General features: G+C 43.9%; 1 protein-coding gene across 1 annotated transcript in view; it reads right to left on the bottom strand.

Annotated features, from left to right (window-relative positions):
* Positions 1 to 14,917, bottom strand: part of TBL3 (transducin beta like 3) — an 825,158-nt gene that overhangs the window by 576,765 nt on the left and 233,476 nt on the right. Inside the window, exon 5 of the mRNA XM_044089118.1 lies at positions 24 to 165. Coding sequence (XP_043945053.1) covers positions 24 to 165 — 142 coding nt within the window. The remainder of the gene's footprint in view (positions 1 to 23; positions 166 to 14,917) is intronic.

Genomic DNA, 14,917 nt, shown 5'->3' with positions numbered 1-14,917 from the left:
GTAGCAATTATAGTTATACTGACCTGTGGCTAGCAAAGTGGAGGTTGAGTCGAATACCATACTGGCTACAGGAGCTGTATGGACAGCTTTCCATGTCCGAACACATTTATTCTCTCTCCACTCCCACTGCTTTAGTAGTAATGCACGACTGCCAGTCACCAGTATCTAGAACCAAAACAAAACAAGATTAAACGGAAGGTTCACCAGCGACAAACACACACACAAATTCAACGATCATCCAGCACAATCTTCTACTGAAATTGTTAACACTAAATTTGGCAAAGATAATATTAACAGCTGCCTAGCTTTGACGTCAGTGAAAGATTCGGTTGCAGGCAAAGTTAAATGCATCCCGAGTATTAAACTCTTACACATCCCAGTCTATTCAAGACACATATGCCTAAAACTTTTGAACCGCTTAATAGTGCATCACCTACCAGCTAGGTTTAAGTGTAAGGCAAAATATAGATGATACAGGAAGCTCTACAACTATATAGGTTTGAGCAAGAATCTACCGTCTAAAGAGAAAAAAGTCAAAAATCCAACTGCTACATTTTGGTGAAAATAATAAAATGGAAGTTTGTGTCAAAGCAAACCTTCACAAAAATAAATTGTGTGTCTGTAAGAAGCAAAACACAATAAGGAGTGGTTTACAGGAAAATTATTTACTAAAATATTTACTACCACGTGTAGCAATGCTACAGTTTTCTTAGGAGCCCGTAAACCACAGTTCATAGTGCCTTTTAAAAAGGGAAAGTATTTTTCTGTGAAAGTATATAAAGTTACACTAACTTTTGCAAGTAGGTCTGGGTAATATACAAAACACAGTCTCCACCTTTGTTTACAATCCATTAAAAGATGGAAAACAGTTAAGATAATCCATTACCTACAGCCAAACTATTTTCTTTGCTGTTGTACTAAAACAAAACAGTACAACGTGTTCTTAATAAAGTGAGTACATCCACACAAGCCCTCTACCCACAACCCCTTTTCTCATTTTTGCACATGGACTCAGGGTGTCACTTCAACAGAGACAATCATCTAGAGCCAATGTTCACACTGTCGGATGGCTAGACCTGCCACGGGTGTTCTTCCATACCACACACAGACACACAGACAGACACACACAGACACACACAGACACAGACACACACAGACACAGACACACACACAGACACAGACACACACAGACACAGACACAGACACACACAGACACAGACACAGACACACAGACACACACACACAGACACACACACACACACACACACACACACACACACAGACACACACACAGACACACACACAGACACACACACAGACACACACACAGACACACAGACAGACACACAGACAGACACACAGACAGACACACAGACACACACACAATCTGCCTACTGCCTACTACCTGTCTTCGGAATGTGTGAGGAAACTGAAGCACCCAGAGAAACTCTACACAAACACAGGGAGGGCATGCAGACTCCAAACAGAAGGTACTCCAACCAAGAATTGAACCAGAGAGCCTCTTGCTGAGAGGTGACAACACTATCTGCTGTGTCACTGTGCCGAGTGGAGTATATCATATATACTTCAATTAAAAAAAAAAAAGTAATCCAAATAAATACATTACAAAATGATAAGGCAGAAATAAATGGAATAAACAGCAAAATGAAGAGTTTAAAATGCAGATTAATTCAGCAGAGTTCTGGATCCGATACAAACTGGATGGCATACAAGGTACAGGCAAGATGTCTACCAACATGCTGAAAAAAACAAACAAAGCCAGCTTAATGAGTTTTAATAGCATCACGTGGCAATCATATTTAACTAAATTCCTCAGTGAAATAAGATAAGATATAATGCAAAGATCCCCACCATCCATGCATAAGTGTATGGAGAGATGAAGACTGGAGAAGCTGTAACAGGACTGTCAGCAGATATTTTGTGTACGCTCATTTAGTGAGTAAGACAACCGTTGCAGGACTAGCCACACGGCGGTGTGAACACTGGCACAAGATGATTAGAACTGTTCAAGTGACAGTCAGACCCCAAGGAAAAATTGGAAAAAGAGGTTGTGGATGTGAAAGTCATTTTTGAGAGTGCCAATGGTAAGTTGAATTAATGTCCGGAATGTACTGAGGACATTACCGCCAAGCCTTGACTGAAATCTGGTCATTAAAGATGCTGCTGCCCAATGTTGGTTCAATCACACATTTTTTAATATACTCAACACAGCTAACACACTAAGCATCTACCTTTTTGGTGACTGCACTTGTGAATTATGTGTGTGTACATATACACACGTGTAATTCAGAAATGCTTGACAGCAAGCTGTGATCTTTCTGGCAGGAAGGAGTGTGTGTGTGTGTGTGTGTGTGTGTGTGTGTGTGTGTGTGTGTGTGTGTGTGTGTGTGTGTGTGTCTAAGGCTGTATGTCCTTCTCATGGCTGTGTTTCTTCTAGATAACTAAGCCTCCTCCCAAAGACAAAGTGGTTCATAGGTTCATAGGTTCATACTAGGCTATCTGCCCGAGGGCATTTACAAGCCTAGCCCATCGTTTTGTGGCTTAGGCCACCCCTTTAGTATGGGGAACTATACCCATTATTTTTCTGTGCCTCTGTCGAGCAGTGACACTGAGGTAATCCCTGGGGTATATCTGCGATCTCCCATCCATTGGTCAAGATTTCTCTTGAACAAGGCCAGCGAGGTGCTCTGCCTCACATGTACCGGGATTTTGTTCCACAGCATAGGGAGTCTTTGGGTGATGAATCTATCCCTCCAGCACGTCCTATTAATAGCCGTGTCAAGGTTTAAGTCTCCGCCCTTGTGGCTCTGATGGATCTAGATTTTTGAGGTGAAGCATATTCATCAAATCTGGGTTTGACATGGCCTTGTATGTTAGGCAAAGGTCACCTCTGAGCAAGCGGTGGCGACTGAATAGAGCTGGAGTTCTTTCAGTCGGGCAGCATAGGACAGATTTTGAGACCCTTTATCCTTTTGGTGAGGAACTTTGTGGCCTCTCCAGCTGCTGCAAGTGTCGGGTCAGATACATTCGAATGGGGCATTGTACTCAATCATTGGTCTGATGAGTGATGAGTAAAGGGAGACTATGACCTCCCTTGATCTAGATGAGAATCCCTTCATGATAAGGTGGGCAATGTAGAAGGTCTTCCTAACTACTTTAGCTACATGGGTGTCGAATGACAGACTACTATCAACCTGGGTCCCCAGGTCCCTGATAACTTCTTCTGTGCTCAGTGGATTGCCACCTATTTGGTAGCTAGGGGTAACCTTGTTTTTCCCGAAGGGTATGACTATGCATTTTTGGCATTTAACTTTAGGCCGTGGCTCTGGCACCAGTTATCCGCTTCTGTGAGACCCTTCTGAAGGATATCTGTGTCAGATGTGTTTTCTACTATGGCCCAGTTTGCAGTCATCTGCAAACTTTGTCAGCCATAACCCTCCTGTGTTTGCTTGTACTTGGAAAAGTAGATGCCAAACAAGAGTGGGCCCAGGACTGAGCCCTGTGGGACACCACTTGTGACAGGCTTTGAGTCTGACATGGCGCCAGCAGCTCTGACCCTGTGGGTTCTGTCACTCAGCCAGTTTGCAACCCATCTTGTGATGTATGGGTTGACATTTAAGCTGATGAGTTTTTCAATGATACCGAATGGGGTATTGTATCGAAGGCCTTAGCCAGATCGAGGTAGGCTGTATGGACTGCCTTTCCCTCATCAATGGCTTTGGTGACTGTTTCAAAAAGTCAACCAAGTTTAAAAGGCATGATCTGCCTTTGACAAAGCCAAACTGGGTTGGATCCAAAGTCTGCAAATTCCCTATGTCTTTATTTATGAGGTCCATTATGATCCTCTCCATGGCTTTGCAGATAAGGCTTGTCAAGCTAATGGGCGGTAATTTCCAGGGTCGGTGGAGGCACCGCCTTTGTGAAGTGGTACCACAGTTGCAGTGCGCCACTCCTGGGTGCGTATCCAGAGGTAAGACTTTGATTAAACAGCTGTCCTAGCTGTGGGTTTAATTCCTCATTGAGTTCATGGAGCACACAGCCGGGGACACCATCAGGTCCCATGGATGCTGTGTTTTTGCTTTGGAGAGAGCAGTTCTCACTTGGGCGCTGGAGATGTTTGGGGGCTGCAATCGTTTGGTATAGATATCTCTCCTTTTGGGGAGGGGAGAAGTTTGCACTGAACCTGTCAGCCAGTATGTTGGCAATGTCTGTAGGATCAGTAATCTTCACATCATTTTGAACTAGCTCTGAGCATATCTGGGAGTTTCCTCCCAGGTTTCTAACATAGCTAAAGAAGGCCTTATGATTGTCTTTTGAGTCTTTAGCTATTTTTCTCTCAAATTTGCTTTGGATGATTTTATGAGAGCTCTTAGTTTTTTACTTATAGTGATCAAGGGTGTCTTACCTTTTAAGGATTTTGCTCTATCTTGTAGTAGCTTCCTCCTTTTGTTGTAGAGTTTGTTTATGGCTGGGGTCCACCAGACTGGATGCTTGCCTTTGGTACAAAGAGTCTTTGTTTTGCTTGGGATTGCCTTATCCATGCAGTCCTGCAGGTGCTGGTAGAAGGCATTTGTAAGTGATTCAGCGGCTTGAGTACTGTTTTCCATGGCTCGGGGCCTTAAAGGAGACCACACTAGTCTTTAGAAGTGTGAAGTCGGCTTTTGAGGAGTACTTTACTTGCGTGGTTTTTATTACAGGTGGGGGAGGGATGAGGACCTCCAGCGAGATTAGTTTGTGGTCTGATCTCACCAGTGAGGGTACACCTCCGGTGTTGAACATTGTGCTCCCATGTTCGTGATGATGAGATCAAGTATGTTATCTCCTCTTGTGGGGATGGTGACTAGTTGTTCCATGGCATTTGAGTTTATGAATTCCAGGAACTTTTGGGCTAGGGTGTTTGGGCTTGAGTAGTGTTCCCAGTCTATATTAGGGTAATTGAAGTCACCTAGTATGATGGTGTTTGGTGATACATTTATCCCTCTAGTGTTTTCAGGAAGGCCATGTGAGGTTCCTGAGTTTGTGAGGGTGGCCTGTAACATGCTACAATTTGCAGAGCAGTCTTGCCTATGGTTAATTGCACCTGGATGGTCTCCGATGCATCGCGTTGCCACCAGTCTTGAGGTGTGGGTGTCCTTGATGAATATGGATACCCCTCCTTTCTTGGTATTGTCCAGATTTTGGGGCCGGGCATGATATGAGGTAAAACCTGATAGCGCGGGTGCTCTCAGGAGCCTTGAACCAGGTTTCTGTCACAGCACAGACATCGATGTTCTCCATACTGAGAAGGGCCTCGAGTGCATTTTGAGATTTAGACTTCTGGCATTGAGCAGCATTACCCTTAGTTTTTTCCTTTTTGTGTTCTAGGGTGGTAGGTTTAGAATTTGAGCCTTGCCTAAAAAAGGCACTATGGGGTGGCAAGAGCCTTTGCCAATATCCGGAATCCCAGGGTGACAGGTGCAAGCCGTCCCTCATGAAGCAGCGTGGCTTGTCCAGCATGTCATCCCAGGCAGACAGACACTGGATCCCCTTTGAATGACACCAGTGTTTAAGCCAATTGTTAAAGCTGATCATCTTATCTCTGTATTGTGGCATCATTCTTGGTGAAGGTAGGATACTGCTCAAGGTCAGGGTCATACCTGTCTGGGCTACATAATCAGAGAGCTCCTCAATGTCTCTTTACATGTAGACCAAGGAGGTACGCCTCAGGACGTTTACACCAGCGTGGACAATGACTGAATCATATTTGTACCAGCTGTTGAGACACCTGAGTGCTTGCGTTATGTGGCGGATTCTAGCCCGACAGGCAGCTTACTGTGACCTTCTCCTTACTCAGTCTGGTGAGCGGGACGCCAGTGTGTCTGACTATGGAGTCACCAATGACTAGTGTGTCTGGCATTGTGTTTGGCCTTAAGGGCTGTGACTGTTTGACACTCTGACTGTGAGGTCTATGTGTTGCAGGTGTTGTGTTCTGAGGTGGTGGTTGTTTGGGTGTCTGCTTTGGTGGCCTCTGCTGTTTTGGTAGATTTTTGATCAGAGCCTCAGTATGTCTTTGTGTGTTTATGTGTATGATTTGAGGTTGTAATGGTAATATGTGAGACTGGGTCTATAGTGTGTGTGGTAACCTTCTCCTCCTGACTGGTCTTGCCAGTCCTATGTTGAGAGAGCTCAGCCTCCAGTTTGGCCGTGTAGTTGCATCTCTCGCATGTATTTGTGTTTTGTGGGAGGAGGAGAGGGTTGTCTGTGTACATGAGGCAATTGTAACATTGCCTCAATATTCCCAGGTTCACCAGCTGAGCAGGAGAGGACACTAGCAACTGATCCCCGACATGCTAGAAGGAATAGACAAAAAACTTTAAAAAGATTCCGGGATGTGGGTGACCGAGAAATGGGGGTTGCCTTTTGGGGTACTATCTATGACAAGAGTGCCGTATCAAGGTAATAAGTACTGTAGGAGCAAGTGCTACGTTTAACAGATAGAGAATAGTCTACTTGGAGTCAAGTAGAGATGATCTTTTTAATTATAGGATACGCTGATTAGATCAGTAGTATAGTTCGAGGAAGGTAGTTTTAAGGGAAAATTTGAAGAGTGGACTTTAGGTAGCCCGAATAGTTTAAACCTGCTTAACCGGCGCTGCCTGACTGGCTACTCTACCCTGACCCTGCTAGAAGATTTTACCCTTGTGGCTGGACAGGCTCTAGAAGGACAAGTCCACAAATCCAATTTACTAACAAATAAATAAATTTGCCTTTTACGGGGGATGGGCTGGGAACAATGCATGCTTTACATCATCCATTAAAAGTTAAGGGTATTGTCAGAAAATCCATAGGTTATCTACCTCATAACTGAAAAACAAGTACAACTTGTTTCGGCAAAAGTTGTTTTTGAAGTTTACAAGACAGATGGGAACAGCTACATCATTTTAAACACTTGGAAACAAATTAAATTAATATATTACATTTACTTCACTTTATATAATGTTCACCATCTTTTGCAATATACAGTTACAACTCATACATATTCACACAATTTGAACCACTACCTCAATCTGCCCGGACTTTAAGATAGGCTGACAGCTAAACGTGTCATCACCAACAACCTTCAGAAACAAGCAATGCTTCCAAGTGATGGCTGAATATAGGAATTCTGAAACATTTCCATTCACAAGTAATTTTTTTCTTAATAGCTACTGTGGTGCCCAAATAATGTACCATTCGTTGCTCATGGAGCCGTGCAATACTGTGCTCCAGTAAGTAGGTAAGAATCCTTTCACCCCAAAGATGCTGACAGAACTTCAAGAATACTTCAAAGGAAGACTGGAAGGAAAGAAACACTGTGAGGTGTGTTTACAGTCTCTCTTCACATAAGCTGGGCATCTCCAACGAATGCAACTTGACCCAAGGGTATTACAGAGTTCCCTGATGTGATAGACAAAAGAGCTCAGACATTGCTACTACAAGGAAATCACAGTTTCTGAAAGTTACGTGGTTTATTTCTACAAAGCAAAAAGTACAGTTTTGTACCTACCATAAATGTAGATGTCCGAACTGGATAGCATCTGCAGTCATAACAACTGGGTTGTCCTGTCGTCAGGCAGCCCTTCAGTCGGCCGGATTCCAAAGTCCGGGTCCGGCTTCGGCTGATGTCGCACTTCACCCGACGTCATCTCTGTTGGTCTTCGGGTATAAAGGCATCAGCCGACGCCATTTTCCTCAGTGTTTCTTGCCCCAGATGCCAGTAGCCCTCTTGAAGGCTAAAATTTAGATAGATGCCAATGTTTCCAAAAGGATAGAGGTAAACACAAAAATAAGCATGTATGCACATATATACAAACAAATACACCATAAAAGACTCCCCCCCACCAGCTAGCTATTAGGAGGGTAAACACCCTTGGAGTACCACAGAGGTAACGAGGGAGGGTAATCCTGACTGCAGATGCTATCCAGTTCGGACATCTACATTTATGGTAGGTACAAAACTGTACTATGTCCTTCATGGATGCATCTGCAGTCATAACAACTGGGTAGAATACCATAGCCAACAAGGGGAGGAGGATAAATCTAGATTATGGTGTGTTTAGGATCCCTTGCAGTACAGCAGTGGCAAACCCTGCTCGGGATCTGGAATATAGAGGCAAATTATAATGTTTGGCAAATGTATGCACGGAGGTCCAAGTAGCCGCCTCAATAATGTCTTTGGTTGCCACTCCTCGTAAGAAGGCTGTGGTAGTGGCTGTTGCCCTTGTAGAATGAGGTCTTATGTTCTGTGGAATTGGTTTTCCATGGAAGGAGTAACAGAATCGTATGCAATTTCCTATCCATTTGGAGATTGTCTGTTTGGAAATAGCTTTTCCTTCCCTTCCTGTTGCATAGGCTACAAAAAGTTGGTCAGTCTTTCTGCTACATTTAGTTCTGTCCAAGTAGTAGCGTAGCTGTCTATGTACATCCAAGGTATGCAATATTCTTTCCCCTCTGTTTTGTGGGTTGGGAAAGAAGGTAGGTAGGTGGATTGCCTGGTTTAAAGACACTCTGGATACCACCTTAGGCATAAATGTAGGATTAGTCCTCATGGACACTCTATCTTGGTGGAAGATTAGGAAGGGTTGCACTGCCATTAAGGCCTGTAGTTCTGAAACCCTCCTTGCTGAAGTAATTGCCAGTAGGAAAGCAGTTTTCCATGACAGGTGTTGTAGGTCTGCTGTTGCTGCTGGTTCAAAGGGTGATAGTGTCAATTTTTCTAGCACAAAGTTTAAGTCCCAAGCTGGTAATGGTGGTTTCCTTGGAGGTTTTAAATTCTTGATTCCTCTGAGGAACTGCCTGAGCAAAGGGTGAGAAAAAACAGGTGGATCAAAGCTGTATTCTGCTGAAATAGCTGATGCATGTATCTTGATGAAGGAGTAGGACAGGCCTGAATGAAGAAGTTCGGCTAGGTACTCCAGAATGTTAGGCATATCTATGTTTGACACATCTTTTCCTCTTTCAGTACTCCAAATGACAAACCTTTTCCATTTTCCAGCATAGTTTCTTCTTGTTGAAGGTCTGCGTGCTTCAAGAATAATGTCTCTAACTCTTTGGGAAAGTTCTGGATTAGCTGCTGCTATGTGATGTTCCATGCAGTCAGTTGCAACGTTTTAGGTTTGGATGTATGATGCTGTAGTTGTTCTGAGTTAACATCAAAGGCATCAGGGGTATTGGCCACATATTGTTCCGAGACATGCTCCTCAGCAGTGGGTACCAGTGTTGTCTGGGCCAGTTTGGAGCTATCAGGATTATCCTTGGACGTTCTTCCTTGATTTTTAGTAATACCTTGTGTATCAAGGGAAGAGGTGGGAATGCATATGCTGTTAGGCCTTTCCAGCTGAAGGAGAGCGAATCCACTTTCCATGCTAGTGGGTGGAATGTCCTTGTGCAGAATTTTTTGAGCTGGTGATTGGTAGGTGATGCAAATAGATCTATCTGAGGCATTCCCCATTTCTTTGAGATGGTCTTGAAGATGTCCGGGTGCAGCTTCCATTCGTGGGCATCCGATGTGGTTCTGCTTAATATGTCTGCTAGAGTATTCTCCTTTCCCGGTACAAATATTGCCTGTAACTGGATGTTGTAGCTGAGTGCCAGGGTCCACAGCTCTAAAGTCATTCTGCATAGAGGGAATGAATGAGTGCCTCCCTGTTTGTTGATGTACCACATGACTGTGGTGTTGTCTGTCCTTATCAACTGGCCCTCTTTGAGAAATGGTCTGAACTTTTGGATTGCCAGTTTTACTGCCAGCATTTCTTTTAGGTTGATGTGCAGGTGAAGTTGATCCTGTGTCCACAATCCTTGCACGCATTTGTCCAACATGTGGGCCCCCCATCCTAGGTCTGAAGCGTCTGTTGTGATGGTCTGGCTTGCTTGACATCTGCGAAAGGGTAGCCCTGGGTTTGACTGGCATGCCTGAGCCCACCATAGGAACTCCTGTTTTAAGCATGGAATTAATGGGATTTCTGTTTCTAGGCTGTGTCTGTGTTGGGACCATAAATTCTTTAAGTACCACTGTAGTTTTCTCATATGTAGTCTGGCAAATGGAACCAAGATTATGCATGATGCCATGAAGCCCAAGGCCTGCAGTACTTTTCTTGCTGTTAACTTGTTCAGTTTTGTTAGTGCCAAGAAGTAAAGAGGAGTTCTTTTTGTTTTCTGTAGTTAGGAATGCCATCTGTTTTACTGTGTCCAATTCCAGCCCAAGAATGTCCTTGTTTGGGATGGTATCAGCCTTGACTTTTGTAGATTGACTGTGTATCCCAGTGCTTGCAGCAAGTAAATGACCCTTTGTAAATCTGTTGTCAGCTTGCTTTTGTTGTCCCCTTGTAGCAGGCAGTCGTCTAGGTATGGGTAAATTTGAATTCCTGTAGTCTGCAATGGCGATTACTGATGCCAGGCATTTTGTGAATACTCTGGGCGCAGTAGATAAGCCAAAGGGCAATGCTGAGAATTGATAGTGCTCTGATCCTGCAAGAAATCTGAGGTATCTTCTGCAGATTGGTCGAATGGGGACGTGCAGGTATGCCTCCTTGAGATCTAGAGTTACCAGCCAACACTCCTTGCCCAGCATGGGAAGAAGTTGCTGTAGGGTCAGCATTTTGAATTTTGGGACAATGATGTATGTATTTAAGGCGGACAGGTCGAGAATTGGTCTCCAACTTTTTCCTTTCTTGAACTAGGAATAGTCTGGAGTAGAACCCCTTTCCTTGCTCTGCTGTTGGCACTTTTTCCACAGCTCTCATGTTTGCTAACTGCATTATCTGTTGTAGAGCCTCTGTTTTTTGATTTGGAGGTAGATTTGGCATTCCTCTTTTGGCTGGTACAGTGTGGAAGTGGAACCGGTAACCTTGATCTATGGTTTGTAAAATCCACTTGTCTTTTGTTATATAGTGCCAGTTTTTTGAAAATAAGGTTAATTTTCCGTCTAGAGGAGCTGCTATTTGTTCCCTGGTAGGCGGATTTAGGGTTAAGTCACTGTGGTTGAGTTGATGTAGTGGCAGAGGTTGTGTCTGTGCCTCTGTTGTTACCTTGCCACTGTCGTCCTCTGTAGGCACCTCCCCTGGATTGGTTTCTGCCTCTGGAACGTCTATTCCTGCCCCTTTGAGAACTTGTGGAGTCAGGAAAGGACCAATTTTGGCAGGCCAGTTCCTGCTAAACCTTGGGGTTGAACCTGCAAGAAATCTTTAACCGCTTGAACAGATTTTGCCTTTTCTTCCATTTTCTTCATAACCTGCTGGGCAGGTGTACCAAACAAACTTGTCTTATCCATAGGAGCATCTAGCAACTTAGCTTTAACATGATCCGGTAGAGCTTGCTCCTTTAGCCATGCATGCCTTCTTATCACTGTGCCAGTCATGGCTGATCTAAATGAAGCCTCCAGTGCATCATAGCCACATTTTAAGGAATGGTTACTAACCTGTTGTATGTTATTTACCATTTCTAATACATATTTCTTATCAAGAGATTCATCAGTGGTTAGTTTTTAGTTAACTGATCAAGCATAAACTCTTGGTATTGTATCATGTGAAACTGACAATTTAAAGCTCTAGCTGAGAGAGTAGCTGAAGTGTAGACCTTTTGCCCCATCTGTCTAATGACCTTGCTTCCCTTTCTGAAGGAATAGGGTTTTTGCTATGGTCGCGGCTACTGCCTTGGGACCCTGGGATATAGTTTCGGGTCTGCAAGTGGGGCCTTGTAAAGGTGGTGATGAGTGTCTGGCACCCTGTAAAATCTGTCTGGTTTGGCAGGGCTGGAGGTAAAGAATCTGGTGCGGAGCAGACATCATTGAAAGCATCATCCACCACAGAGAGAACAGGAGGTATAGCTAAGGGCCTGTGCTGTGGAAGGTGCAGAAAGGTCCTAAGTCTTTTCTGGAGTCTGAAAAATCCTGTTGCTGCCATTGGAACTGCTCTCGCATGGCATGTAAGGTTTCCCCAAAGGAGAATTCTTCTGGTGGGGAAGCAGCTGGAATGGATTCTTCAGCATCAGAGTCTTCAAAATTGGAGAAAGGAGCCTCTGGCTGATCAGTTATGTCTGATTCATCGGCAGACTCATCAGACGACACTGGCTCAGGGGCTCTGCCCTAGGTCTCTTCTCTGGGGGCTGAGAGGCCCTGTCTGGGTGAGATTGAGATCCTCTAATTAATGAAATTAAATCTTCTGCCAGAGTAAGCATTTGAGAACTAGAGGATGGCCTGGTTGTAGTGGTTTAACAGGCACTGTTTTAGTAGTCTTTGCTGCTTTAGCCCTGGCGAAGGCCTTAATGGACATGGCTGCTGGAGGCCTAGCAGCACCACGTGCTGGGGTAGAGACATCCAAGGGAATGGTGTCTGATAAGTCAGTGGCAACCACCGTAGTGGATAAAATTTCTGAGGCCGTTTCAAGAGTGGTAGCAGGGGCCTCAGTTGTAGAGATAGATTCAGCAGTACTTTGATCAGTTTTCTCGGTTTCGGCCGAAACCGAGACACTCGTGGTTTGCTTAACCATGGTTTCGGCCGAAACCGCGGACCGCGAGTGTCGGTCTTTATCTTTGCGTTTTTTGGCAGATTGGGTAGTCGGAGGATCCGACGGCATAATGTACGCAAAATCAGAACCGAAAAACTGTTCAGCAAACTCCGACCGACGCCTAAGCGTTAGTCGGTTGAATGAAGCACAGGCCGAACAGGCTGCTACGTCGTGGGCTGGGCCTAAACAAGGCAGACAATAAGAGTGGAAATCTTTATGAGGTATTTGTTTCCCACAGGTTAAACAATTATTAACTTTTTCTGACATCGGCTGAGGCAAGAAAGAGTCCCCAACGCGGTACTTAGCTTTAGAAGTCTTGAAGTAGTATTCGGTAGAAGTAATCTCTGGATCCGACCGACCGGCACTTGCGAACAGCTTCTGCTTCGGGCGCCACGCGGCAAGAAAGACTGGGGAAAATGGCGTCGGCTGATGCCTTTATACCCGAAGACCAACAGATATGACGTCGGGTGAAGTGCGACATCAGCCGAAGCCGGACCCGGACTTTGGAATCCGGCCGACTGAAGGGCTGCCTGACGACAGGACAACCCCAGTTGTTATGACTGCAGATGCATCCATGAAGGACATCCTTAATAAAGTTTTCAGTTCTAGCCTGCAATGTGAATATTTAGTTTTAATCGCTAAGCATGTTTTCATTTTTATTTCAAATAGTTTTGTTCTGTAAATTCTGAACTGAAAGTTGTATGCCATGACCTTGGAAACTGCTGCCCAAAGTCCTTTAATTCAGCAGTAAGTACAGCCATGGATGACATTAATCAAGACCCCTGGGCCAGCAAAATGTTCCCTACAGAAGGCAGAGAGGGAGGCAGGACGGAGGGACTGAATACTGCAACAGTGAAAAGGAGGACATCTACTCTTATGGTAAGATTTTACACAACTGTGCTACGTCCTTCCATGTTACTGCTGCTATTCATTACATGTGAGAGATTACCAAAGCTACTGTAAAGGATGGGAGGAGGAAGGCACAGAGGAACCCACCACAAACCCATGAAGGATAGCCCTGCCAAAGCCTGCCCGGAAATGACAAACAACTTGTAATGTTAAGTAAAAGTGTGGAAAGAGGGCCAAGTAGCAGTTTCAAGGATGGATCTAGTACCAAACCTTTGAAAAAAGCTCCAGAAGAGGCTACTGCCTTCACAGGATGAGCTTGAACTGAAGCAGAAAGCTGCTTACAATAAAAAGAACAACAAAAGGAATGGTCTTAGAAACACAGGAGGAAATGGTTTGTTAGAAACTGTCAGACACAACGTCCTGGTATGAAAGGAAGCAAAAAGTTGCCCAGACTTGTGGATAGCCTTGGTCTTATCCAAACAATACCTGAGCTGTCTAAGTAAATCCAAGGTATGAAGAACCTTCTCACTAGCAGATTGAAGAGAAGGAAAAAAAAGGAAGGAAGCTGGATAGAGTGATTAAGAGACGATTCATTGGCCACCTTGAGCATAAAAGAAGAGTTGGTATGCAGAAACATCCTGTCCCTATGAAAAATCAAAAAGTGACGACCTGCCATCAGGGCCTGAAGTTCAGGAACTCTCTTGGTTGAAATAAGAGTAAACAACAAAACTATCAGACTAACCATGGCAGAAAATAAAAACATAAGCTTTAATTAGGTAAGCACTTTCATGCTTCTTAGAGCACTTCTTCATACTAGTTAAAACAATGACAAAATTAACTCAATAAATAATCCACAGAACCTAATTAAAATCACATGACAAAATAAAAACCACCAATGAAAACCACTGCAATAAAATGATGTCATAATAGAGAAGTTAAAACAAAAAGACTCATTTGAATAATTTGCAAGTTTTAAAAAAAGGTCTTAAAAGGTACCTTACCATTGAGACTGGGGTCACAGTCAGTTTGTAAGTTAATGATCCACCGAACTTCATGTTGTTCTGTACAATTTCTAAAATCTCCAAGACTTTTCCCTTCACACAACACCTTAAACTTACATGAATGTGAAGGGCCACTCTCATGAACACGTTTAGTTAATGCAGTCCTAACATTTTTAATAGCCGTGGCACGTTTCACGTTTCTTGATTCCTGCCCTTAAAGTTCACTTCATCTTTCCACCATAGAATGATGACCACGAAATACAAATACACAACATTCTGTGTGGATCAATCTGCACTTACTCTAGTACTAAGTCATGGCCACTGACGGGATGTCTAAAATAGCCAATGCTATCAATATAAATACAGAAATTACATTTCCCAGAAGGCTGCATCGCTTCTCTACCTGCTCTCCCAACATCTGCACTCTTCCCATAACACAACAGCCTACTTAAGGACTTCTTATTTGTAAAGGAAAAATGTGGACGCTCACCAACAAGTTGCCTAATCTTTTCATCAGATAGTAAA

The sequence above is a fragment of the Protopterus annectens genome, chromosome 12.part0 (assembly GCF_019279795.1).
Source record: "Protopterus annectens isolate FY-2018-M chromosome 12.part0, PAN1.0, whole genome shotgun sequence".
Taxonomy (NCBI): domain Eukaryota; kingdom Metazoa; phylum Chordata; order Ceratodontiformes; family Protopteridae; genus Protopterus; species Protopterus annectens.
Note: the sequence above shows the minus strand (reverse complement) of the source record. Positions and strands in the feature narration are given on the sequence as shown.